Consider the following 22,611-nt stretch of genomic DNA (forward strand, 5'->3'; position numbering starts at 1 on the left):
TTTTAATAATTGATGGTTTTCCTTCTTTGTGTATATATGTCTGTGCCCCCTGTCCCCCGGTTGTCATTGTTTGGGTTAGCGTGTGACAAAATCCCCGAGAGGCTGCCCTGTGGGCAGATCTAAAAAACTCACAACAAGAAAGCAACAGACACTGGCAGTGCAGCTGAAGCATTCAAGATGCCAAAGCGCAAATGCACATTCACAGATGAACTGCGACAAAAATTCAAGGTTTACTGACCCAGTCAGGACTTATTGAAGGCTGATTGCACCATGTGCAAAGTTGGTACATATGTGTCTGTGTCCAATAAAGGTGCCGGGGATCTCACAGCTGATGTGGACACAGAAACATGAACAGGCACTGCAAGGTGAGAGTAGTTCAGCAAAGTCGACTGAGTTCTTTGTGAAACGTTGATTTATCTAACAGAGAAGAGATTTTACATTTATACATATATAGATATATATACCTGTATATACCTATATATATCTATATATATTTATTTATTAAAAGTGAGGCATAATAAAGAATGTTCAGTTACTTCTGAGAAGCCTATTATTTTGTAATGTAGCAAAATATTCTATCCATACATGTAAACTTTATATATATTACAATTATAAGTAATCTTTGAGTTAACTGCGAGTATCATTTAAGTAGGCTATCTCGCGGCCAGTGTTCTCTTTTTTGGAAATCAAAATATGGTCACCCTACTACAGGTCCTTATGGCAGCAGCTCTAGCCTTCTCAAGGACTGTACAGATCAGCTCTGCATGGTTTTTCTGCACATCTTTAACTTGAGCCTCAGTCTCGAGACAGTTCTGCTCCTGTGGAAGACATCCTGTGTGGTCCCAGTTCCTAAGACAATGCATCCCAGGGAGCTGAAAGATTTAATAGTCCTAATCTCTCACTTGATGAAGACCATGTAGAGGATCGTCCTGAGCTACCTAAGTATCCTGGTGCATTGTGATATGGACCCTCTACAGTTTGCTTACTGACTCGGCATTGGTGTGGAAGACGCTGTCATCTACCTGCTGCACAGATGCTAGTCACACTTGGAGACCACTGGGGGCATGGTGAAGTTGGAAGGAGCTGGAGAGGGCTGTAACTTGGCTGCATGGCCCACCAAATACCTCACCAACAGACCACAGTGTGAGGCTTTGCGACTGTGTGTCTAATGTGCTAGTCTGCAGCACGGGACCTCCACAGGGGAGAGTTCTATCACCCCTCCTCTTCACCTTGTAGACATCAGACTTCAAACACAACATGGACAGCCTCCACCTCCAGAGGTTCTCTGATGATACAGCCATTGCTGGATGGGTATCTCGGGAACAATCTGGAGTACACGGAGGTCATCACCAACTTTGTGGACTGGTGCAAAGAAAATCATCTGTTGATGAGTTATTTACCTCACCTACCTAAGTGAGTAGTAGAGTCAGGAAATTCTTTTTACTACCATTGGAGTCCCCACCCCCCTTCTGTATATGTTTTCCTTACAGGTTTTCCTCCCAGTACCTGATAAGACATCATGTTTGGGTTAACTGGCGACTCTAAATTGGCTGCAGTGGTTGTGTGTCTCTGTCTCTCTCTGTGTGTTGGCCCTGTGATGGACTGGCGACCTGTCCAGGGTGAACCCCACCCTTGCCCACTGTGATTGGCTCCAGCACACCTGTGACCCAGAAACGGATGAACAGTTGAAGATGAATACATGAATGAATGAATGAATGAAGTCTCATGGTTTGGTATATTTGCTCTTCTGACAACATAAGGGGGATTCTGTCAAAGACGGTGGTAAGTCATAACTGGAAACATCAAGTTATGTTCAGTTATGTTATTATTAGTCATCAAATACATTTTTTACTGTCAGCTTTTAATATATTCAAATATGTTATTTGGGGCCAAGGAAATCTATTATAAAATGTACCCATAATTTTCTCATGGTATGGTCAGATGACAGTGTCAAAACAACTGTTAAACGGCACCAGAATACAGGATAACACCTATTCTGTTCAGTATTTTCTGGTGGAATACCGCCGTGCTCCTCCATTAGATTGCCTCGCCCACGTTTAGAATGCTTCCTCCGGCCATGTTTTATATATGCATTGAGGGGGCGGGAGCCTAGATACTTTTATCCCTGGATGCCTTTCTGTCAGCATCACCGTATGACGTCGGACATAGCCAAGCTGCTCTGTCAGCTCCACCGCACTGAGACAGAAGGATAGGAAATGCATCCAGTCTACCTTCAGTTAGAAACAGTCCACCACGGCATACAATTTTCCTGACTGACAGGTCAGGAGGCATACCTGACAGTAAAAGACTCACAGTCACAAGAGGGGGGTGAAGCACAAGTCCTGTCTGACTCTGGTGACCTCAGAATTTCTGAAACCCCGGGACCCTCTCTGTGTGTCGGGATATTTTATTTTGCAAAGTTCCGGAAGTAAAGCTATTCTCTCTCACGCCCCAAGTCTCGGCCGTCGGCAGAATAAGCTTTAGAACAATCGGTTCATAGAAACGGATTTCTGTTTCAGACTTTCAGAAGGAAACAAGCTGTGTGAGCATGGCTCGATCTGCGGGGCTGCTCCGGGTCCATAGCATGATCTGAACTGGATCCGATCGGCTGCAATCGAAGCCTTCGAGATGCTCCGTGGTCTCTGCAGCTGCACAACAACACCGTCACCGTTACCGGCCCGGGGACACAGCTATGCTTTTCAGACGGAGAGCCAGGTAACGTTAGCTAGCTAGCAGAAGAGAAGCTGAGGATGGGAACCACTGCGTCCACACGGATTTGCATGCGGGTATTGTAGAGGCTTAAGGGTTGGCGCTGGGCTGTGATCCCACATAGGAACAGGGTGTGTGTGTGTGTGTGTGTGTGTGTATATGTGTGTGTTAGTTAGTTCCATAGAGGAGCCTTTATTTAACGTTTATTTAACTTTGTATCAGTGAATCTGTCAGAAGCGATCCGACGTGTCAAGGGGGGTTGGGGTGGGGTGGGGGACTGAATCCTCTTTGTGTGGAGATGGAGGCCTCTGTGCGTATTGTTCAGATTACTGTTGTGTAATGATGCACCTCTGCCGTACAGATGTTTATCTAATGTAGGTCAAAGGGCCACCTTGACCTCACGGGCTTCTTTGTTGGAATACCATCTCAAGAGCCTTCACAGCACAAACGTTATTACACAGAGCATTATTCGACAGAAACAGCCATATGAAGAATTCATGTGTTGAATTCACCCATTAAGTTATATTCAGTTAACTTTGGATCACAATTGGACTGAAAATATTTGTGATGTGTGTAATATAATGTGCTCTGCATAATTTTAATAGAAAGGGAAAACACATTTTTTACAGCAGATTTTGAAATAGCTAGATTTTTCAAAAAATATAACATTATTCATATAAACGCGTAACTAATTTGTCCATAGAAATACATAGTCTGTTAAAACAAATACCCTTCAATCAAAGCACAAAAATGACAATAAAATGAAATAAAATAAAATAAAAAATAAAAAATGAAAATAAAATTTTCCAAAATATTTTGAGAAAACTATACTGAAAAAAGAAGATTTTCAAAAAGGAAAGAAAATATGTAGAGTCAGGCTGCACAGCAGCATAGTGGTTAGTGCTGTGGCCCCACAACAAGAATATGGTGAATTCGGTTCCGAGGCCTGGGGCCTTTTTATGTGGAATTTAGGTTCTCCCGTGCTTGCTTGGATTTCCTACTCTGGTTTCCTCCCACATACAAAGACATGCATGTTTAGGTTAAATGGTGATTCTAAATTTGTTCGTGTGTGAGTGGTTGTTTGTCTCTGTCTGTCTCTATATGTTGGTCCTGCGATGGACTGGTGACATATTCAGGGTGCACTCAGCTGTTGCCCAGTATGAGCTGGGATTGGCTCCAGCAACTCCCACAAGCTGGAAACAGATAAGCAGCAGAAGATGAATGAATATGTAGGGTGCAGCTCACCACTAGTCACAGTACCTCATTAAAATTCAGCTAATATCTTCCCTTGCCAGACTGTAACAGAAAACAGGATACACATCAACAACAAATCAAATCAGATTTATTTGCATCGTGCCAAATTGTAACAACAAGTTACATTAAGACACTTTACATACAGAGCAGGTCAAGACCAAACTCTTTATAAATTATGATGTCTTTCTATCACCACTGCAGGCAAAAGAGCATGTGCACACAGGGCTGACATCACACACTTCCCTCTGAACCCAAAGAGTGAGGTGTAAGGTAATGACGAAGAGTCAATGGAAATTAACAAACAAGTTTTAGTGTTGTGTATGGGGTGGTGTAACTGCAGGCTGGTCAGGGTGTCCATGCTGACCCCTGACCACCGCCAAAAGATCCTACAATGGACACATGAGCTTTAGAAATGGACTACGAAGCTAAGGGAAGAAGGTGGTCTGGTCTAATGGATCAGGTTTCCTCTTATATGATGAGGTGACATCATAGAATGGGCATGGGGAAGACATGGTGCTAGCATGCTTTATGGGATGAAGTCGAGGTGGACAATATTCTGCTGACAAACCTTGGCTACTGCTATTCCTGTTGATGTTACTTAGACATATACCACCAAACTGATGGCAGTGACCTCTTGGAGCAGGATAATGCTGAGAGAGGGAGGAGCGAGAAAAGTTCTTAAAAGTTATTAAAGTATTAATTTTGATAAATTGAGACAAAGTTTGGCAGCGCGGCGGCATAGTGGTTAGCACTGTTGCCCCAAAATAAGGTTGTGGGTTCTGTTCCCAGGCCAGGGGCCTTTCTGTGCGGAGTTTGCATGTTCTGTCTGCCTGCGTGGGTTTCCTCCGGGCACTCCGGTGTCCTCCCACCATCCAAAGACATGCATGTTTGGGTTAGATGGTGACTCTGCATTGTCTGTAGGTGTGAATGCGAGTGTCTGTCTGTCTCTGTGTGTGGCCCTGTGATGGACCGTCCAGGATGTACCCCACACTCGCCCAGTGTGAGCTGGGATTCGCTCCAGCACCCCCGCGACCCGGAAATGGATTAGCGGTTGAAGATGAATGAAAGAATGAGCAGCAGCCAGAAGATTTATTGGTCATGCATGTCTCTTGATGAATTCTGGCTGCTTTCTGCCTATGATGATGATGATGCTCATGCCATATCTGCTTTATGCCCCACACCCCACTCATCCAACAGGATGTTGCGATGGCTGGTGTGTGGTCGGTTAGGTCCAGTATGGATGTGGAAGGCTCTGCTGCTCTTTTTGGCCATAGCTTTTGCTGGACAGCTGCTGGGGGTCATCTTCAACAAGAGGTATGTGATTCAACCTCACCTTTGTATTTCAGCTTCCCACTATTCTTCTAGTTTTACAGCTCATACTGCTGTTAGCCTCACAGCCATCATAGACTGTTCATCAGCTCTGATCACAAGTACAGTCAGCAGTAAGCCAGCTGATCAGTCCTTAAAACTGATACTAAAATATTGAGTTGATTGAGATATATTGTGAATATTGAGAAACAATCTTGTTGTCAGAGGTGGGAGTAAGTCACTCTTGTGTTGTGAGGTCCGGAAAGGGGGTGTATAGATTTCCATCTCCCACACCCCTCAGATCTCAAAGAGACTGTTGCCTCCAACAGAGATTTCCCAGATCTCTGCTAAGTGCCATCCCGGGCTCTTATCTGAGTCTTGCTTTGAATGACCCAGCCTTCCAAAACAATAAATTTGCAATTCATGCCACAAATTAGCAAAAATAACACTATCAGAGGGCGGCTGTAAATTGCCACTCTGGAATGCATCCAGGCCAACAAGGACACAAGGACTGATATAATAAGAAATTGGATGTTCCGATCAAATAAGAGACTGCAAACATGCCAAACTAATTCCCCCGCGAGAAGAGGACTTCACAGATGTTCGAACAATTTTTCTACGAGATAATTTGGCAGAGATAGACTTTACACCAGACAATGAACTATTCCAATTATGTAACAACAGCGTTATGTAACACCTGAATGATGAACCACTGGAACTGAAGGCATATTGCCTGAGCACCGTAATCTATGTGCTTGGTTCTTGCTTGTAACTGTTCTGTAAAAAGAAAAAGAAACTTCATACACAGTCTGTAGTCATGCAATTCTGTTTTTCCACATCCAGTCAAGAAATGCATGAAAATGTTCTTTTCTTGGTTCATTTGTTTGTGTGCTCTGTGATGTTGTGATGAAAATAATAACAATTTAATTGTGTTTTACAGTGAATAAAATAAAACCATGTCTACCGAAGTAACCACAACAAGCAGAGAAACTGTATTTAGCAAAACGATACATTTTTATTTGTTTTATGGGTGGATCACATGATGCATATTTTTTCAGTAATGAAGTATTAATGCTTATTTAGATGAATTTTCATCATATTTCATCATATGACACTAGCATAGAACAGTATTTTATTCTAAAATCATGATTTTGAATGTAAAACAAGTTTTGTGTTGTTTATATTTAAAGGTGAATATGCAAAATGTCCTGCGGTGTGACCGTAACATCGATGATTCATTAAATGTAAATATTGGTAAAATAAGCAAAAAATATCTGGAGCAGCTAATAAATGTCCTGGTATTACTTTGTATACATTTAGTTCATTTATATACATTTTTAAAATTGAAAATAGTAATACAATAATATTTACAGTAAATTCAGTTTCGTAACACAAATGCTGTCCTAGGGTGTGACATGAAATATAAGATTTTTGGAGTGGCAGTAACATGGACAGCTACAGGGCTATTTTACTCGAGCCTCCACCAGGAAGTCCCCCAGATGTGAGAATTTGCTGATTCAGTTGAAAGGTGAGTGTTAATCTCTCATTAATTTCACAAATTTCATCATTTCTGTCAGACTATGAAAGTGTCCATTTTTGATAGTCCTGCTGTGTGACAGCTCTAGTTCGAAAAAAAAAAAAAAAAATTTTAGGTTTAAAACAATACACTTTTTCAGCTAGCATAATGCGCAAGGTCAGTCTAGTATAGCAATGACTCCAAATGGCCACAATGGTGAAAATGTCCTGTGGTGTGACATAATTCAGTCAGATGTCTAGCTAGATTGTTGTCTGTTATTTTTAAAATGTTATATATATATGTAAGTTATTTTTCTCAATGTGACATCATTGCTTGTCGAATGTAGAATGTTAACAATCACTGATAATTTTTTTTTTATATATATAATTTTGTGAGTTTTTATGCATAAGCAAAGAAAAGACAAGGAGGTACTGGGAAAGGTTAAATCAAGATGAAGCCAGGCGTGAGGAGATTCTTAGGGAGAGAAGAAGAAAGTAAATGAGTTGATAACAGGGAAAGGGAGTTAGTGAAGCATTCCTTGAGATGTACACTTTGTGTAGAAAATATATAATAGCTGTGTCTGCTCCATCAACAGATATCAAAAAAAGAAAGCCAAAGGAGAATTTCAACCACGAAAAATAAGTTGTCTCCCAAAACATAAAAAGAGAAAAGCTTCGTAAGGAATGGAAGAAGACAAAGTGAAAAAACAGGAAGAAGAAGAAGGATCTGGCAGCCATTATGGACATAACTCCTCCATCACCCAAAGAACTTGATGTGTCCCATGAATATGATGTTGCCCTAAGTCCAGTCCATAGCTCTCCTGCTCATGGTTCCTTATCTAGGCCTTCTTTTTCTCCAACTCCACAAGCTACTATTCTGTCAGCAATCAGTCCTAGCCCTCCCTTAGACCATCTGCAAATTACTAATGGCCAGAAGAAAGTTCATCAATCCAAGTTGAGAGCAAAAGTAAAGAAGCTGGAAAAAGAAAACATGAAGCTCAAAACAGAGCTGGATTGCATGAGAAAAGCCAATAGTAAAATGAGAGTTCAAAAGCATCTCTTGATGAAAGAAAACTGCTCGTCAATCCACCATCAGACCACTGAAGAAAAGAAGTCACTCAATTTCTGTCGAGGGATGAGAACAGTAGGCTCTTGGTGGGAAAAATGGATACAGTAGGGTGGAAAAACAAAATGCAGTGGCGGGTTCTAACCAAAACCTTATTTGAGCTCCACAACAAATAAAACAGTTTTTATGATGAATTGCAGCTCAATTTGCACAATCCTGATGAATTGGCTAGGTGGGAGCAGTGGCAACGGGTGGATGACCCAGTGGGGGAAAAGGTCTTCAAAAACTGGGTGAAGAAAGGGGTTGATGGAACACTGGGACAGCTGGCAGAGGACTTCCAGCGTGACTTGGAATCTGTAGTGTCCCACTAGTTCAATTGGATGCATCAAGCAGGGAAAATGAAGGAATTAAAGGGAAATTTGCAGGAGAATGGTTTAGTTTTGCACATTTCTCTGAAAACTATGGTTGCAAACTTAACAAGGAGATACAAGCCTTCCACTTTGCTGGAAGTAGCAACCAGGCTACCCTCCATGCAGTGGTTTCATCCACCAAAACAGCCACTCATAGTTTTGCAACTGTTTCAAAATCTCTGAGACACGATGAGCGTGCAGTATGGGCGCACTTACAGCCAGTTATTGAGCATGGCAGATAGTTTGAGTCACTGCATCTAATCAACAAACTACCACCAAAATCTAGACAAATCTAGACAAACTGTTTTTTAATGAGTACTGTGCCATTTACCTGGGGGTTCAATACTGTCACATGTAAATACAGTGAACGAGGACATGGTAAAGGAGCTCAGGATGTGGTTGGGGCTTGTGTGAAGCGAATGGCAGAACAGGCTGTCCAACAGGGAAGTGATCTTCAAACTGCAGAGGCCCTTTTCGATTTCTTGTCCACAAAGGAGGAGATGAAAATCCAGGTGAAATGGATTGAGGAAAAGGACATAGAAGAAGTGGACAAACTGCTCCCTTATGTGCAACCTGCTGCTTATGTGCTCCTCCTGCTGTAAAAGGCATACTGGGCACACATCAGTAATATTCAAAAACACCAGGGATGGTGTTCCACAGGGCAGTAAGTTGCTTCTTCAGCTATCTGCAAGTGTGTGGCAGCTTCAATGCTGTAAAAGTCACAATGACAGCTGACAGTCCTGTTCAAGAGACTAGTCCGATCCCTCCCTCCTTGGATGAAGAGGATGAAATTGACCAAGATGTGTTAGAGGTGGGAAGGTTCATCATTGTGAAATATGATGAGAAGCGATATGTGGGCCAAGTCTTGGATATTCAGGGAGAGGAAATACAGGTAAACTGTATGGTTCAACATGGACAAAAGAATGCCTTCCAGTGGCCTAACAAAGAAGGCAACATTTACTACTCTCCTAGTGACATAATTGGGGTAATTTCAGAGCCTGAGCCCTGTGGTAGTGTTGCAAAATTAACCAAAATGGACTGGCTCATGTTCAACTCACTACCATTTCTCCAACAATTTCCCTTTTCTACGTGTTGTAAGATGTTGTTTGTTATAGTTTTTCTTATTAATGGTGACAGATATTTTTGCGATAAGTGATGCCAGAAAGTTAAAAGTTCATTGCACTTTTTGCTGTAGTAATGTACTGATGATTTTTACATGATTCTAATTCCACATTCTACTGATAAATAAGGCATTTGTTGTGTTTTAGGTTAAACAATGATAATTAATGCTAATTAATCATTTTCATTATGACAATGGGTCTAACTGAACCTCCAAAATGTTAATTATTCAGCATGTCTTGTTCAGTATGCTTTCAGTTCAAATTCATGCATTCAGAAAAAAATATTTTAATGAGATGTTACATTTTGACAAATGTTCAAATAAGAATTGTTTGTTACAAATGTACTTAATAAATTCTACAAAAAATGTTCATACAGTGTTGCATCTTGTCCTGTTGTGTAACTAGCTTTCATTTTGATGCGCATTTGAAAACATTGCACAAAGTATAAAACGAAAAAATTATATATTATATTTTTTTCTTATTCTGCAGAATATTTCCACTGGAGCAAGTGATAGATGATGGCTCAGGTAAAGAATAGAAATAATCAATAAAAGCATAGAAAAATAAGCAAAAGCATAATTTTAATATTCATTCTCAAAGTATGCTTCTTAAAGTTAAAATATACCTTATTTGTATTTGAAATCAATAACACTTTAATATTAGAATTTTATGGTAGATCAAGCCACCCAAGTAGCAAACTTTCTTTTTGATTTTCTAAGTGATAATTAAAAGAAAGGATGCAGGGTACCACAGCACTTATAGGAACAAATGTTTTTCCCCTTGTGTGAGATCTGGGGCTTCTCCAACAGGTTGAAGAACATCCACTAGTTCCATTATCTGATTCCACTCTCTAGCTGTGAATACTTTACGTCTTTGTAGCCCACATCTTCAAGAACTGTGGACAGTTTCTGGTGGTCACAGTTAAGCACTAATTTCATTTGCCTCAATGCAGAATTCCAGCGTGTGGTAATAGAGGCAGGGATTTAGTGTAAAGTCCTTCTCAATTTTGTCTTTTTAAGAGATACTTGTGTGGAGCAAAGAGCTCAACCTGGAAACTTTGGCGAGAGTTGCACTGAGTAATAGGGTTGAGACGGACACGTGGCTGAAACGAAAATCTTTTAATGGCTACAGCAATTTTGACAAGCATTAATAATATACAAGTAGTGTGAGTCAATATCTGTGCTTGGGCAGAAGGAAAATCCTCTTCAGGGCATCCTGTGACAAAGAGAGAGCCAAACGCCGAAAGCCATGCCCATTGGAGGAAAACAATCGGTGGAAAATTTTAACACTGTCAAGTAGTTCACTTAAAACATTATTTCAACAGGTCAGATTAGTATTGTAACACGCTAGCTGTACCGGAGAAAAAGATCATCATTTAACTTAATAGTGATAAAAAGTTGGGCTACATCCGCACTATGACATCATCATTTTAAAATAGGTTTTTTAACCCAAACGTTTAAAATCTGCCCCACTTTATGGGGTTATGGGCTAAAAACTTGATTTGTAACAGAAACGGCGTTTGTGTGACGAGTCAGGGCTGCATGCAGCCCACATCACATTTCTAATTTCTTCAGCAAGTCAATTTTTTTCTGGTTGGCTCGCTCTTCTTATCTTGGTGTAATACAAATTGAGCTGCAAATAAAAATACATATTGTGACTGTGTACTTGCTCATCCCTACTGAGTAATTTAGTCCTTTTAAGGCCATCACCTATAGCCAGTTGAAGAGTGTCTGCAAATCACTGAAGTCTTATCTGGAACTTTGCACTCAAGACATTTTCAATCTCTCTTGCTTTTCCACAGTCAAATCGTTCCAAATGTCAAAATCATCAAAGTCATCATTTTCATCTATCTATCCAGGAAAACATGTCGTGAATGCCTTTTTACGTTTGCGGCGTTGTCACAGATGATGTAGTCGACCTTTTTCTTGATCTGATATTATTCACATAGTTGCACAAAGTCTTCACAAATTCTTTCCCCTGTATGGGAACCTTTGAAGCAGTTGCACGCAAGCAACTGGTATTTCAATTTAAGATCATCTTTTAAGGTCATCGTCAATGTTGATCCAATGTCCTATGAGTCCACAAAAGCCTCATCCTGCAGTCTGGCCACATGCCTACAGCCACTGACACATAATCTGATATTACTAGTTCATTTTTTCAGCTTGAATTGCCAATCTGCCACCAGATTGTCAAGATTTGAAGTAATTATTCTTCATCTCACTGGAGAGTTGTTGTCCACTACTGACAAAAACTGTTGAAAGCTTTGATCTTCAATGATGGACAGTGGTATGTTGCAATTTATAATGAGGTCAGGCAGTTTTTATCATCATTCATCTTAATTGCATAGTAAATCATTAGAAATATAGTTTATATCTATGAATATAAGAGTCATATAAAATTAATATTAATCCTGGAACTGCAGACTAGCTAGGACTCAGTGAAGAAGTCTGTTAAATTTCTGTGAATTAGCTGTTTTAAAATGCACTGAAATTTTCATTCATGAAAACAAAATCTGTTCATATGCAATGTGAGATAGTAGCATGTGAAACAAATGGTCACAGTTTGTCACAATGTTCCCCTGTAATATCCCCACTGAATAGGTCCTTTTACATTATTATTCAAAGACAATTATATGAATAATCTAATAGGGTTTATAAATTCAAATTCAAATTCTCAGTGTGGCTAGAAAATATTAACTTGAAGATAATTTTATAATGTTGACAAAATCAAAATTCTTCACTTCTCTTTTTTGAGGCTGCTTTACAATGTATAGTAATAATGTAATAATAGCTTGATATATTTATATTACATATTATACATTTACAAAGCTGATGATTATTATTGTGCATGCGTATGCTATTAAGTGACTCTTAACAAGGTCAACATTTCATGACTTTCAGAAAATATTTAACACTGAATTTGTTCATGAGAAAATGAAGAAAATGTAACTATTAATGAAGCAGCGTCTGCCATGATAGACCTGGGATGTAATTACCAGACACCAGGATGCCCTGCTGTCTGCCTGGTTATCATATGAAAAACTGTATCTTATTTCATATAACATCACGTTGCTCTTATGCATATCTTAAAATGTACACTTAGTAAGCTACATTAGCATTCATTTTAGGAAATGTTACCTTTTTTATTTAACGCTTGGCCCATTTGACAAGCCAATAAGCCAGCTCAAGACACTTTTACTGTGCATTTTATTGAGAAGACATAGACATTAGGTAGTTTGTTGCGTTCTAACTGCCTTAAAGACACACTCACTAAATGACACATTCATGTAGCATACCTTTCTTTGTGGGTTTTGTAGTGACGGATGATGTTAGATGTTGTAGTGGTCGTGTCACAACCACTACAACATTTTTGCTGTAGAACTTGCATACTGCAGTTCTCTTCTTCATATTATCATCAATAACATAATATTTGATCCCAAATTTAATTATTTTTGATCTAGCTGCCTACATGACTGCTGCTCCTGTGTTGACCTGCTGTTAGTCCATGCAGCATGCATTGCTCTGAAATATCACCTGATCATGTTTCAACATAAAACACAATTTCTAACATAATCTAACTTTCAATTTTCAAAACTTTCAAAAAATGCCATTCAGAGTTAGCTGGCTCTATTCACTAGCTAACTAACCTAGGTCCTCATTTGTAAAACTGTGAATAGAATTGTTAAAATTGTTAAAAGTGTATGTATGCCCAAAAGCCATGGGTCAGAGTCATGATGAATTTATGTAGTCATTCCGACTTTTCTACCTGTGAATCTTTTTGGTTGCTTTGGATTTGTATTTAGGATCATTGCGCTGGTCAGGTTGCTTAGCATTCTCCTGTCAAGTCTGTTTTTTATAGGTTACAACCTTTGCATGGAAAATGGCGTACACCCTGTTGTATGTACACCAAATTTATAAATGAGGCCCCTGGTCATATTGAACTCCAGAAGTTGGAGAGTACCTGATGCTCTTGTTTTCTATGGCTATTATATTCCCTGAAGTTGTGTTTATTCAAGAAGAATCTGCATCATTGACGGTGGGAAAGTAAACTGACCTCAAATTTTTGAATTTTTTCCACTCAAACGAAGTAGATGTTTTTATGTTGATTCAGACACAGGTAAGAATTTCTGCAAGTATGTATATGAAAGTACATACAGTTGTGGTCAAAGGTTTACACACACTTGTAAAGAACATATTGTCATGGCTCTCTTGAGTTTCCTGTTATTTCTGCACCTCAGATTTTTCTCTGATAGAGTGATTGGAGCACATACTTCTTTGTTACAAAAAACATGCATGAAGTTTGGTTCTTTTATGACTTTATTATGGGTTAACAGAAAAAGTGATCAAATCTGCTGGGTCAAAAATATACATACAGGAGTGTTCATATTTGGTTACATGTCCCCTGTCCATTTTCACTACAATTAGGCGCTTTTGGTAGCCATCCACAAGCTTCTGGCAAGCTTCTTGGTTGAATCTTTGACCACTCCTCTTGACTCTCTCTCTCCTCTTGAATTGGTGCAGTTCAGTTAAATTTGATGGCTTTCTGACATTGACTTTTTTCTTCAGCATTGTCCACATTTTCACATTGGGGTTTAAGTCTTTGGGAAGGCCATTCTAAAACCATAATTCTAGCCTGATTTAGCCATTCCATTATCACTTTTGATGTGTGTTTGGGGTCATTGTTCTGTTGGAATGCCCAACTGTGCCCAAGACCCAATCTTCGGGCTGATGATTTTAGGTTATCTTGAAGAAATGGAAGGTAATCCTCTTCATTCTTCATAGTCTTCATAATCCCATTTACTCACTGTAAAGCACCAGTTCCATTGGCAGCAAAACAGCCCCACAGCATAATACTACCACCACCTTGCTTGACGGGGTTAAAGGCCTCAACTTTTCTCCTCCAAAACATATTGCTGGGCATTGTGGCCAAACAGCTCGATTTTTGTTTCATCAGAACTTTCCTCCATAAGGTCTTATCTTTGTCCATGTGATCAGCAGCAAACTTCAGTCAAGCCTTAAGGGGCCGCTTTTGGAGCAAGGGCTTCCTTCTTGCACGGCAGCCTCTCAGTCAATGGAAATGCAAAACACGCTTGACTTGGACACTGACAGCTGTGTTCCAGCAGCTTCTAATTCTTGTCAGATCTGCTTTTTGGTGGTTGTCGGTTGACTTTTCACCCTCGTGACCAATTTTCTCTCAGCAGCAGGTGATAGCTTGCGTTTTCTTCCTGATCGTGGCAGTGGCAAAACAGCGCCATGCACTTTATACTTACAAACAATTGTTTGCACTGTTGCTCTTGGGACCTGCAGCTGATTTGAAAAGGTGACTTTCCTGACTTGTTCAAGTCAATGATTCGCTTTTTCAGATCCATGCTGAGCTCCTTTCCCATTGTAGTGTTTGTGGGTGTTTGTATCCAATGAGCCCTATTTTAATGGCCTCAGAGAAGCCACCAGCTGTAGTCACTCATAATCACTCACAAGAAGTTAAGAGGCCATACTATGAAGCTCATTTCATTGACACAGTCACCAAAATTGCTAATTCATGTTGCTGTATGTATATTTTTGACCCAGCAGATTTTGTCACTTTTTCTGTTAACCCATAATAAAGTCATAAAAGAACCAAATTTCATGAATGTTTTTTGTGACAAAGAAGTATCTGTTCCAATCACTATCAGAGAAAAATCTGAGTTGTAGAAATAACTGGAAACTCAAGAGAGCCATGACATTATGTTCTTCACAAGTGTATGTAAACTTTTGACCACAACTGTATTGTCTACACATTACAATGGTACATTCATCGGGTCAATGAGGGTTCTGCAAAACTTGCTGAACATTTCAACATTTCAAGGAATATGAGAAGATAAGATAAAATGTGAAAACCTACAAAATCCATGTAGCATTGCATCTAGCTGTATTGACTTCCTGTTACACGGCCACAAGGGTAAACACCATGTCTGCATAACAGAGCTCAGTGAAAATGCAGAGCTTTTAAGGCTCCTTGGACTTATTAATGTGACATTATTTCATCTGCTGTTGTATGTTTTTTAAAACACTGAACTGTATGAATATAAATACAGAAATCAAGATGTGGTCTGAAGTTGAAATAATTTCCTCCCCTTATCTTTCAGCAGCGTCCAGCCAGCTACTCGTTCCATCTTCTCGTCCCCTGATGCTCAGGGGCCCTCCCTGGGCTCCTGTCAGCCCCATATCCACATCATGTTCCTCAAAACCCACAAGACGGCCAGTAGCACTGTGCTCAACATGCTGTACCGCTTTGGAGAGGAGCGTGACCTAAGCTTTGCCTTGCCACTGGGCTACCAGCTGGGCTACCCATTGCCCTTCAATTCTCATAGGGTGAAAGGTTACCGAGGTCCTAGGGCCATGGAGTTTCACATCATGGGCAATCACATGAGATTCAATAAGCCAGAGGTGAGTCATACTGAAATCAAGAGAAGCTTAATTAGTAGGACAGCTATGATCAGCTCTTCTGTAGTGTTAAAGCAGCGAGAGGAAGGAGAGGAAAGGAACATGAGGAGAGAAGATGCCATTAAAAATGCAAGCAAGATAGACAGATGTAAATACTGATTGAAGCCTGGTACCACTAAATGTGCACCAATGAATATTAGTAGTAGGAGAAATTTAGTTCTTAGCAGAAGAACTTAATGGGAAATGAGTAAAGTGTGCAATGATAATTCATAGCAACTAACTAACTATTGTAGCAGCAGGTGTTGAACAGGAACATGAAGCAGAGATGATACAGCATCTGTCAGACAGGGACAGGAAGACAGAGGACAGGAGGGACGAAAGATGAAAGAAAGAAGACTGAGAAGAAACCAATATAACAACTTGTTTTGTTGTGATGTATACATGCTCAGGGGAGAGAGAGAAAGAGAGAGAGAGGTGCTCAATGCATCCCCAGCAGTCTAGGTCTATAGTTGCATGACGAAAATAACAGTAAGTAAACCTTAACTTTTAAACTGTAGGCTTTCTCATAAGGGAGGTTTTAAGCTTGATCTTAGGAGCTGCGACGGAGTCTGCCCCTCGTGGTGATATTGGGAGTCGGCTCCATGGTAGAGGAGCCTGACAGCATATAGAGTGAAGAGCAGTCAGATCATGAACAAGGCTTTATAATGGGCTGGTTGACAGACTGTATCTCCTCTCCCTTTGTCTCCAGGTGGAGAAGGTGATGCCGGCAGACACTTTTTACTTCTCTATCATCAGAGACCCGGTATCACTGGCTGAGTCCTCTTTTGCTTATTACAAAGAGGTAGCACCTGCCTTTCGGAAAGCTAAAGGTTTAGGTGACTTTGCCGATGACCCTAAGCAATACTATGACCCTCGTCTCCGCAACAACCACTATGCTCGTAATCTGCTATGGTTTGACTTTGGTTTGGACAACAATGCCAATTTCTCTATAGCACTGGCTCAACGTGGAGTGGCCATGATCCGCCAGACCTTCAAGCTAGTTCTAGTTTCTGAGTACTTCGACCAGTCCATGATCCTGCTAAGGCATGCACTTTGTTGGCCGCTGGATGCTGTTGTCTCATTCAGTCTCAATGCTCGGCAACAGAAACCTAGCAGCAGTGGGGCAATGAGTGGAAGCTGGGTAGGCAAAGCGGCAGCAGTGGCTGGTGTCAGTGTTAGAGGTGGGCATTCACAAGTCAAAACACTGCCAAATTTGTCACTAACAGCAGAACAGCGAGAAAAGCTGCGGCAGTGGAATTCTTTAGACTGGTATTTGTACAAAACCTTCAACCAGACCTTCTGGAATGAAATTGACAGGTTTGGTCTTTCTCAGATGGAGGAGGAAGTAGCTCTTCTCAGGATGCGGCGGGAAGAGCTGGCCCATGTTTGCCTCAGGGATGGCGGGAAACCTGTAGAGGCACACCGGATCCGAGATAAAAATATTCGGCCATTCCAGAGTGGATTAGTGAAGATTCTTGGCTATGAGCTTCAGCCAGGGCTGGACAACACCACCAGAACGGCCTGTCTGAGGATGATCAGGCCTGAGATCCAGTACAAAGATGTGCTAGATGCTAAACAGTTCCCCCGAGGACTGGTGCCCCCAGCCCAGCCAGGGCAACAGAGCCAGGTAAGGTTGGTAAAGCAAAACTCATCCAGGACGGGAGAGAAGCTGGTGGGGAGAGAGATTCGGGCCAGGATAGTGAAGGAGGGGGAAAGAGACTGGGATGGGATCCGTTTAATACGGAGCAACCAGACTTTGATACAAGGAAAAGTATAAGGACCGGTGATATTCTGAGGTGAGCCTGCTTCTTGAAAATGGTACCTTTGGGTTTACATGCAGCAAGATTCTCCTTCGCACCTTAATTTTTTGGTCTTTTGCTTGTTTTCTTAAAAACAGTTTCTGCTCTTTGTTAGTGTTACCTTTTGTTTCTATTCAAAGAGAAGGTCCTACGGGTGATGTTGTTTTTATTTCCTACTGACATTTGTCTTTATTGATTTTCATTTTATATGTAACCCTAATGATAAAAACTTAACTTAAAACTACTTCTAAATAGCTCTTTTATTGTCAAGGTCAGATCAGACGTCAACTCTGCTTTATTCCACCGTCTGCTACAGAGCAGGTTATTTATCCATTACATGTACCAAGGTACTTGTCTTTGCCACCTGTTGAAAAACAACCCTCCCCCACACCAAGTTTCTCTTTAATCTCAGCAAGTCAGTATTCTGCCTAAATCGCAGGCTTTTTAATCTTGACCTGATGTTAGACAAAATGATATTTCTGACACTAAAGGTACTCTGGGCCCTACCATAGCTTAGACAATGCCAGCAAAACAAAAATAAATCAATCATCACCCATCACAATCCAAAACAAGACAAAATAGGAAAACTTGGTGAAACTGAATGATGTCACAAATACAACCCATGTCTCAGAAATATAATAACACCATTACTTGTGTGATGCCCATCTCAAACTGGTGGTTAATATTATTTTAGTATTATTCTTAGTATTAAAAAACTTCACTAATGAGGAACACAAAAAAGCTATCATTCAGTGGTGTTCATCCTAGTTCAGTGGTTATACATGCATCGGTCATATGCTGTAATGCAGGCTGACTCTTGTCCATTTGTTTTTGCGTTAAAATTTACATGGAATATAACAGAACAAAAACACATCTCTACCTCACTGTCAGCTGTGGCTAGTCTGAAAGAAATGGGCATGTGTGTACTTGTTGATAATGTCAAACTGGTTTTCCACATCAGTCACTCGAAGACATGTTCCTACATGGTCATGAATGGGGTCACTGTAGTTCATTCAGAAATAAGCATGCCTGCAGTTAGGACCCTGAGGGGTGGGCTCTGCTCTACATTGCGGGAAAATACACAATGGAGGGCATAGATAAACACTTAAGATGTTTAGTTTTCATTAAAACAACTACATTAAGGAGCAATTAAGAAAACAGAGACCTCTTCCTCAAAATGATCCAATATTCAAATTGTTTCTGATAAGAGCATTCTTTTATTTAAATTATGTGGTTTCTGTTAAAGTTATGTGTTGTAAACAACACAAACATAAACAAAACTTTTCAAAATGTCATGTGGCGTAATTGCTGCCTAAATAGAAGGTTTTCTGTTTGTTTACTACTTCCTGCAACACATCACAGTCTTTCATGTGACTTGAGAATTGCTCATTCCATTAAAGCATTGTTACAGTATTGTATTGTTTATTGTCCACGTGACAGTCTTGTATACTGTACAATATTCATCTTAGCTACAACTACACCCTGTGACGAATCAGATCCAAGGATTCTCCATGGGTTAGTGTTGGACACTGTGGGTTTATTCAATGTTGCATAAACAGTCATAGCTGTTCCCCCTCATTAGTCCAGGCGATTCTGTCCAAATAGCCAAATCCCTGTGCAGCTCAGACATGCTAAGGATGTCCCATGCAAGTTAACCGATGCCAGGCTACTCATGCAGTACAGTGCAGGTTAATAATCAAAGGAAACTTGAATTGTGTTGGAAGATCTGACTGTGTGCCTCTTTGTCTGAGTTGTCTGTGTTGCCCAAGTTTTCTGTTCTCATATAGTTTTTACTCTGACTAACAAGAATGGTAAACAATAACTCACATAGCACATAGCATTGAATCTGAATCTTCAGTCACATGATCCTATATGAGAGAAATGTTTGATTAGCAGTTAGTCATGATCCTGATGAGATCACCCAGTTTTGCATTATGTGCGGGCGCCTTGAGGGAGGGAGTGGGATCACCAGATGGCGATCAGCTGATCGTTATCTGGTGAGGAAACAAAATATTTGATACGACATATTTTACCAGATATATTTTTAACAGCTAGCACAATTTAAAAAGCACTGTCCAGTAGTTCGCTTAAAACATTGTTTCAACATGTCAAATGAATCTTTTAACACGCTAACTGTACCGGAGAAAAAACGGTACAATGAAAAACTCCCATAAGCAGGTCTTTCTTATTGTCCCTTCTGTTTGCCTTCAATGATCCCACTGAATGGCCAGAGGTAACATATCGATAATTACAGCTACCTGATTGAATCCCCCGGTAAGATCATCATTTAACCTATAGCAATTAAAAAGTCAGGCTACATCCACGCAACTACATCATCATTTTAAAATAGCTTTCTATCACCAAAACATTTCAAATCTGCCCCACTTTATGGGGTTATGGGGTAAAAACTTGATTCGTAACAGAAGCGGTGCTGCATGCACCATTTTTGCATTCTCATTCTTGCTGTTTCTTCAGCGGGTCAGGTTTTTTTATGGTCAGCTTGCTCTTCTTACCACTGGTGTAATACAAATTAAGCTGTAAATAAAATTTATTGTTGTTTACAATAATTATAGCAGCTTCTGATCAACCAATATCAATTTTAGGCTTAAAAAGACAACTTTCATATTAACCACACCCATTTCTGGTTTAAGTACCGCCCCTTCCGAATATGAGTACGGATACAGAAAATATAGATGGCTGAACAGATACGGATACGGATACGGATAGTGGTGTAGTTGCTCATCCCTATTGACCATGGTCTGGATTTCTTGTGTGCATACTCATCACTTCTTGCATTGCAATGAATAACTGGACCAAACCAGCAGATGTAAGAAGTAGATGTTTTTTCCCTTATAATTTGCCACACAATGGCTCAAGGCTTTAACACAATGTCCTGCTGTATTTATTACTCTGTTTGTACATACTATATTTATAGGGTTGACTATGTAGACATTAGAGGTGGTGAGGGAAGAATGTGTCCATCTTAGTATGGAGTTAATCTTTTGTAATTACTATCTCATCAGCGGTCGATGCAGGTCTATTTTCTCAAAATGAAATTATGAAATCACAAAAGTGTTTTGTTTTTTTCATTTGTAATCATCTGACTCACACTCCCGTCACGTTCTTTTCTGATTTGAAAATGAAATGAAAGTGTCTTCCTAAGCTTTGCTTTTATTCTTCCAGGAGAAGTCTGGTTTAAACATTTAGTGAAATTGTGACTTATTTTGTAGCTTGTTACAAGTATTCAAGTTTTCTTATGAACGTACTGTATGTTACATAGCATGTAAGAATGATTCAAAATAATTCCGTTTTCAAAGACTTGTGCACAGGGCGGCTCACCTGTGATAATGCTTCATCTCTGTCTACTATCCCCACATCACTAGGTCAAGTCCATGCAAAATAACCTTCATCTTCTCTCAACCTGTGACAGGCTTCTTTGAACTGGAGTGGGTTTGGGTCTCACCTGATAGGAATGGGATTTGTAGTAGATGATGCAATTTGTCTGCATCCACTGAGTTATTTTTTTCTTGTATTTAATAAACATTTGTCTCTAAAATAAATGTGTCTCTTACTTGTTACTTAGACATATACAACGTAGCTAAACCTGGCTCAGACCAAGTCCAGCCTGTCATGGAAACTGTGTTCCCTCATGACAGTGGCCTCTTTCAGCAGGATAATGCTTCCTGCCACTGCAACAATGATCAGGAACTATTTGAAAGAACCACTTCAACGTGTTAAGGTGATTTTAATTTCCCAAAATCTCGATTCAAACCAGCATCTATTGGAAGAGCTGTAACAACAAACCTGATCCATTCTAAAGGGGTCTGCCGCTAATGTCTTGGTCAAGATATCTGCTCTCCTCCATAGGTCAAGGCTGTTTTGGCAGCAAAACAGACAAACAAGATATTGGGCAGGTGGTTATAATGTTTTGGCAATTTTGTGTATGTACTTGAATTAACAGTTGAATTAACCTCTCCTTGAAAAATCAACAGTAACATTAACCATGTTTAAAATGGATTGTGTTGTAGCAGTGATTAAGTTGAAGCAGTGGTCTGATTTCGTGCAAAGGTTGGGAAATGATACTCTTGTCTTAGTACACATCGTCATCTTCTTAAAATAATGACTTACGTCATTGTTTTGATAAAATTATTTTTTTGCCGAAATCATCTCCTCATGATGCTGGCTACTTTGGCTGTTTTATTTTGCCCCAGTCAAAAGACAAAGTGACTTAGGCAATTTTACAAGCCTTTCAAGATGGTGAAAGCCTACCAGCAACTGAAGTTATTTCAATGATTCAGGGCTGGTCATGTACTGGTAAGTGATGAGGTTTACTATAATATAGACTAGGCTATAAATATTGCATAGTTATTTAGTCTTTTTTCCGCCTTTTAGTATCTTTTGATATCACTAAGGCCAAAAATGATATACATGTCACCCAGAAAGATGAGGCAAGATCCAGCCAACAATTTAATCAAACTCAACTGGACTTAGGACTTAGGTTTGTCAAAGGTGTTTCGCCTCCTTATCCCAGGGGCTTCATTAGTTGAAACGCATCGGTCTGACTAATCTTCACTCGTCTGACAGTGAAGTTGGACCCAGGTATTTAACATCTGGGAGTGCAGGCAAAAAAAGAACCACAAGGTTGCAATTATTGTGTTTTGTTTGTATTTTTTATGACATATTCTCCTTTTCATGCTCTCTCACCATCCTTCTACCAAGTTCCCCCTCCCATCCTTCACACTTGTTCTGACTGTGTCTCTCTCCAACTGTCTCTTCATTTTTCTCTGCCCCCCGCCAGTTTTTCCTTGCCACTGTCCCTTCAAGTGCTTGCTCTTGGAGGGATATGTTGGGTTTCTAACAACTCCACAAAGAGTTTGGTCTGGATCTAATCTATGTGTAAAGTGCCTTGATGTAATTTTGTTATGATGTGGTGCTATATAAATAAATTTGATTTGATTGGTTTGGGTT

The 22,611-nt window shown here is 40.1% G+C and overlaps 1 protein-coding gene across 6 annotated transcripts; it reads left to right on the plus strand.

The window, feature by feature from the left end:
* Positions 1 to 2,299: 2,299 nt before the first annotated feature.
* On the plus strand, positions 2,300 to 21,193 carry gal3st4 (galactose-3-O-sulfotransferase 4). 6 transcript variants are annotated; one of them, XM_029526170.1, is made up of 4 exons: positions 2,300 to 2,786; positions 5,161 to 5,277; positions 15,508 to 15,808; positions 16,554 to 21,193. In XM_029526170.1, the coding sequence occupies exons 2-4, from the start codon at positions 5,162 to 5,164 to the stop codon at positions 17,619 to 17,621; spliced, it is 1,485 nt and encodes a 494-aa protein (XP_029382030.1). In that variant the 5' UTR covers positions 2,300 to 2,786; position 5,161; the 3' UTR covers positions 17,622 to 21,193. The 6 variants fall into 6 exon arrangements, with proteins under 6 accessions (XP_029382030.1, XP_029382028.1, XP_029382029.1 ...); XM_029526168.1 differs by having other exon boundaries at positions 2,300 to 2,715; XM_029526169.1 differs by having other exon boundaries at positions 2,300 to 2,715; positions 15,511 to 15,808.
* Positions 21,194 to 22,611: the final 1,418 nt, after the last annotated feature.

This window comes from Echeneis naucrates, chromosome 18 (assembly GCF_900963305.1).
Source record: "Echeneis naucrates chromosome 18, fEcheNa1.1, whole genome shotgun sequence".
Taxonomy (NCBI): domain Eukaryota; kingdom Metazoa; phylum Chordata; class Actinopteri; order Carangiformes; family Echeneidae; genus Echeneis; species Echeneis naucrates.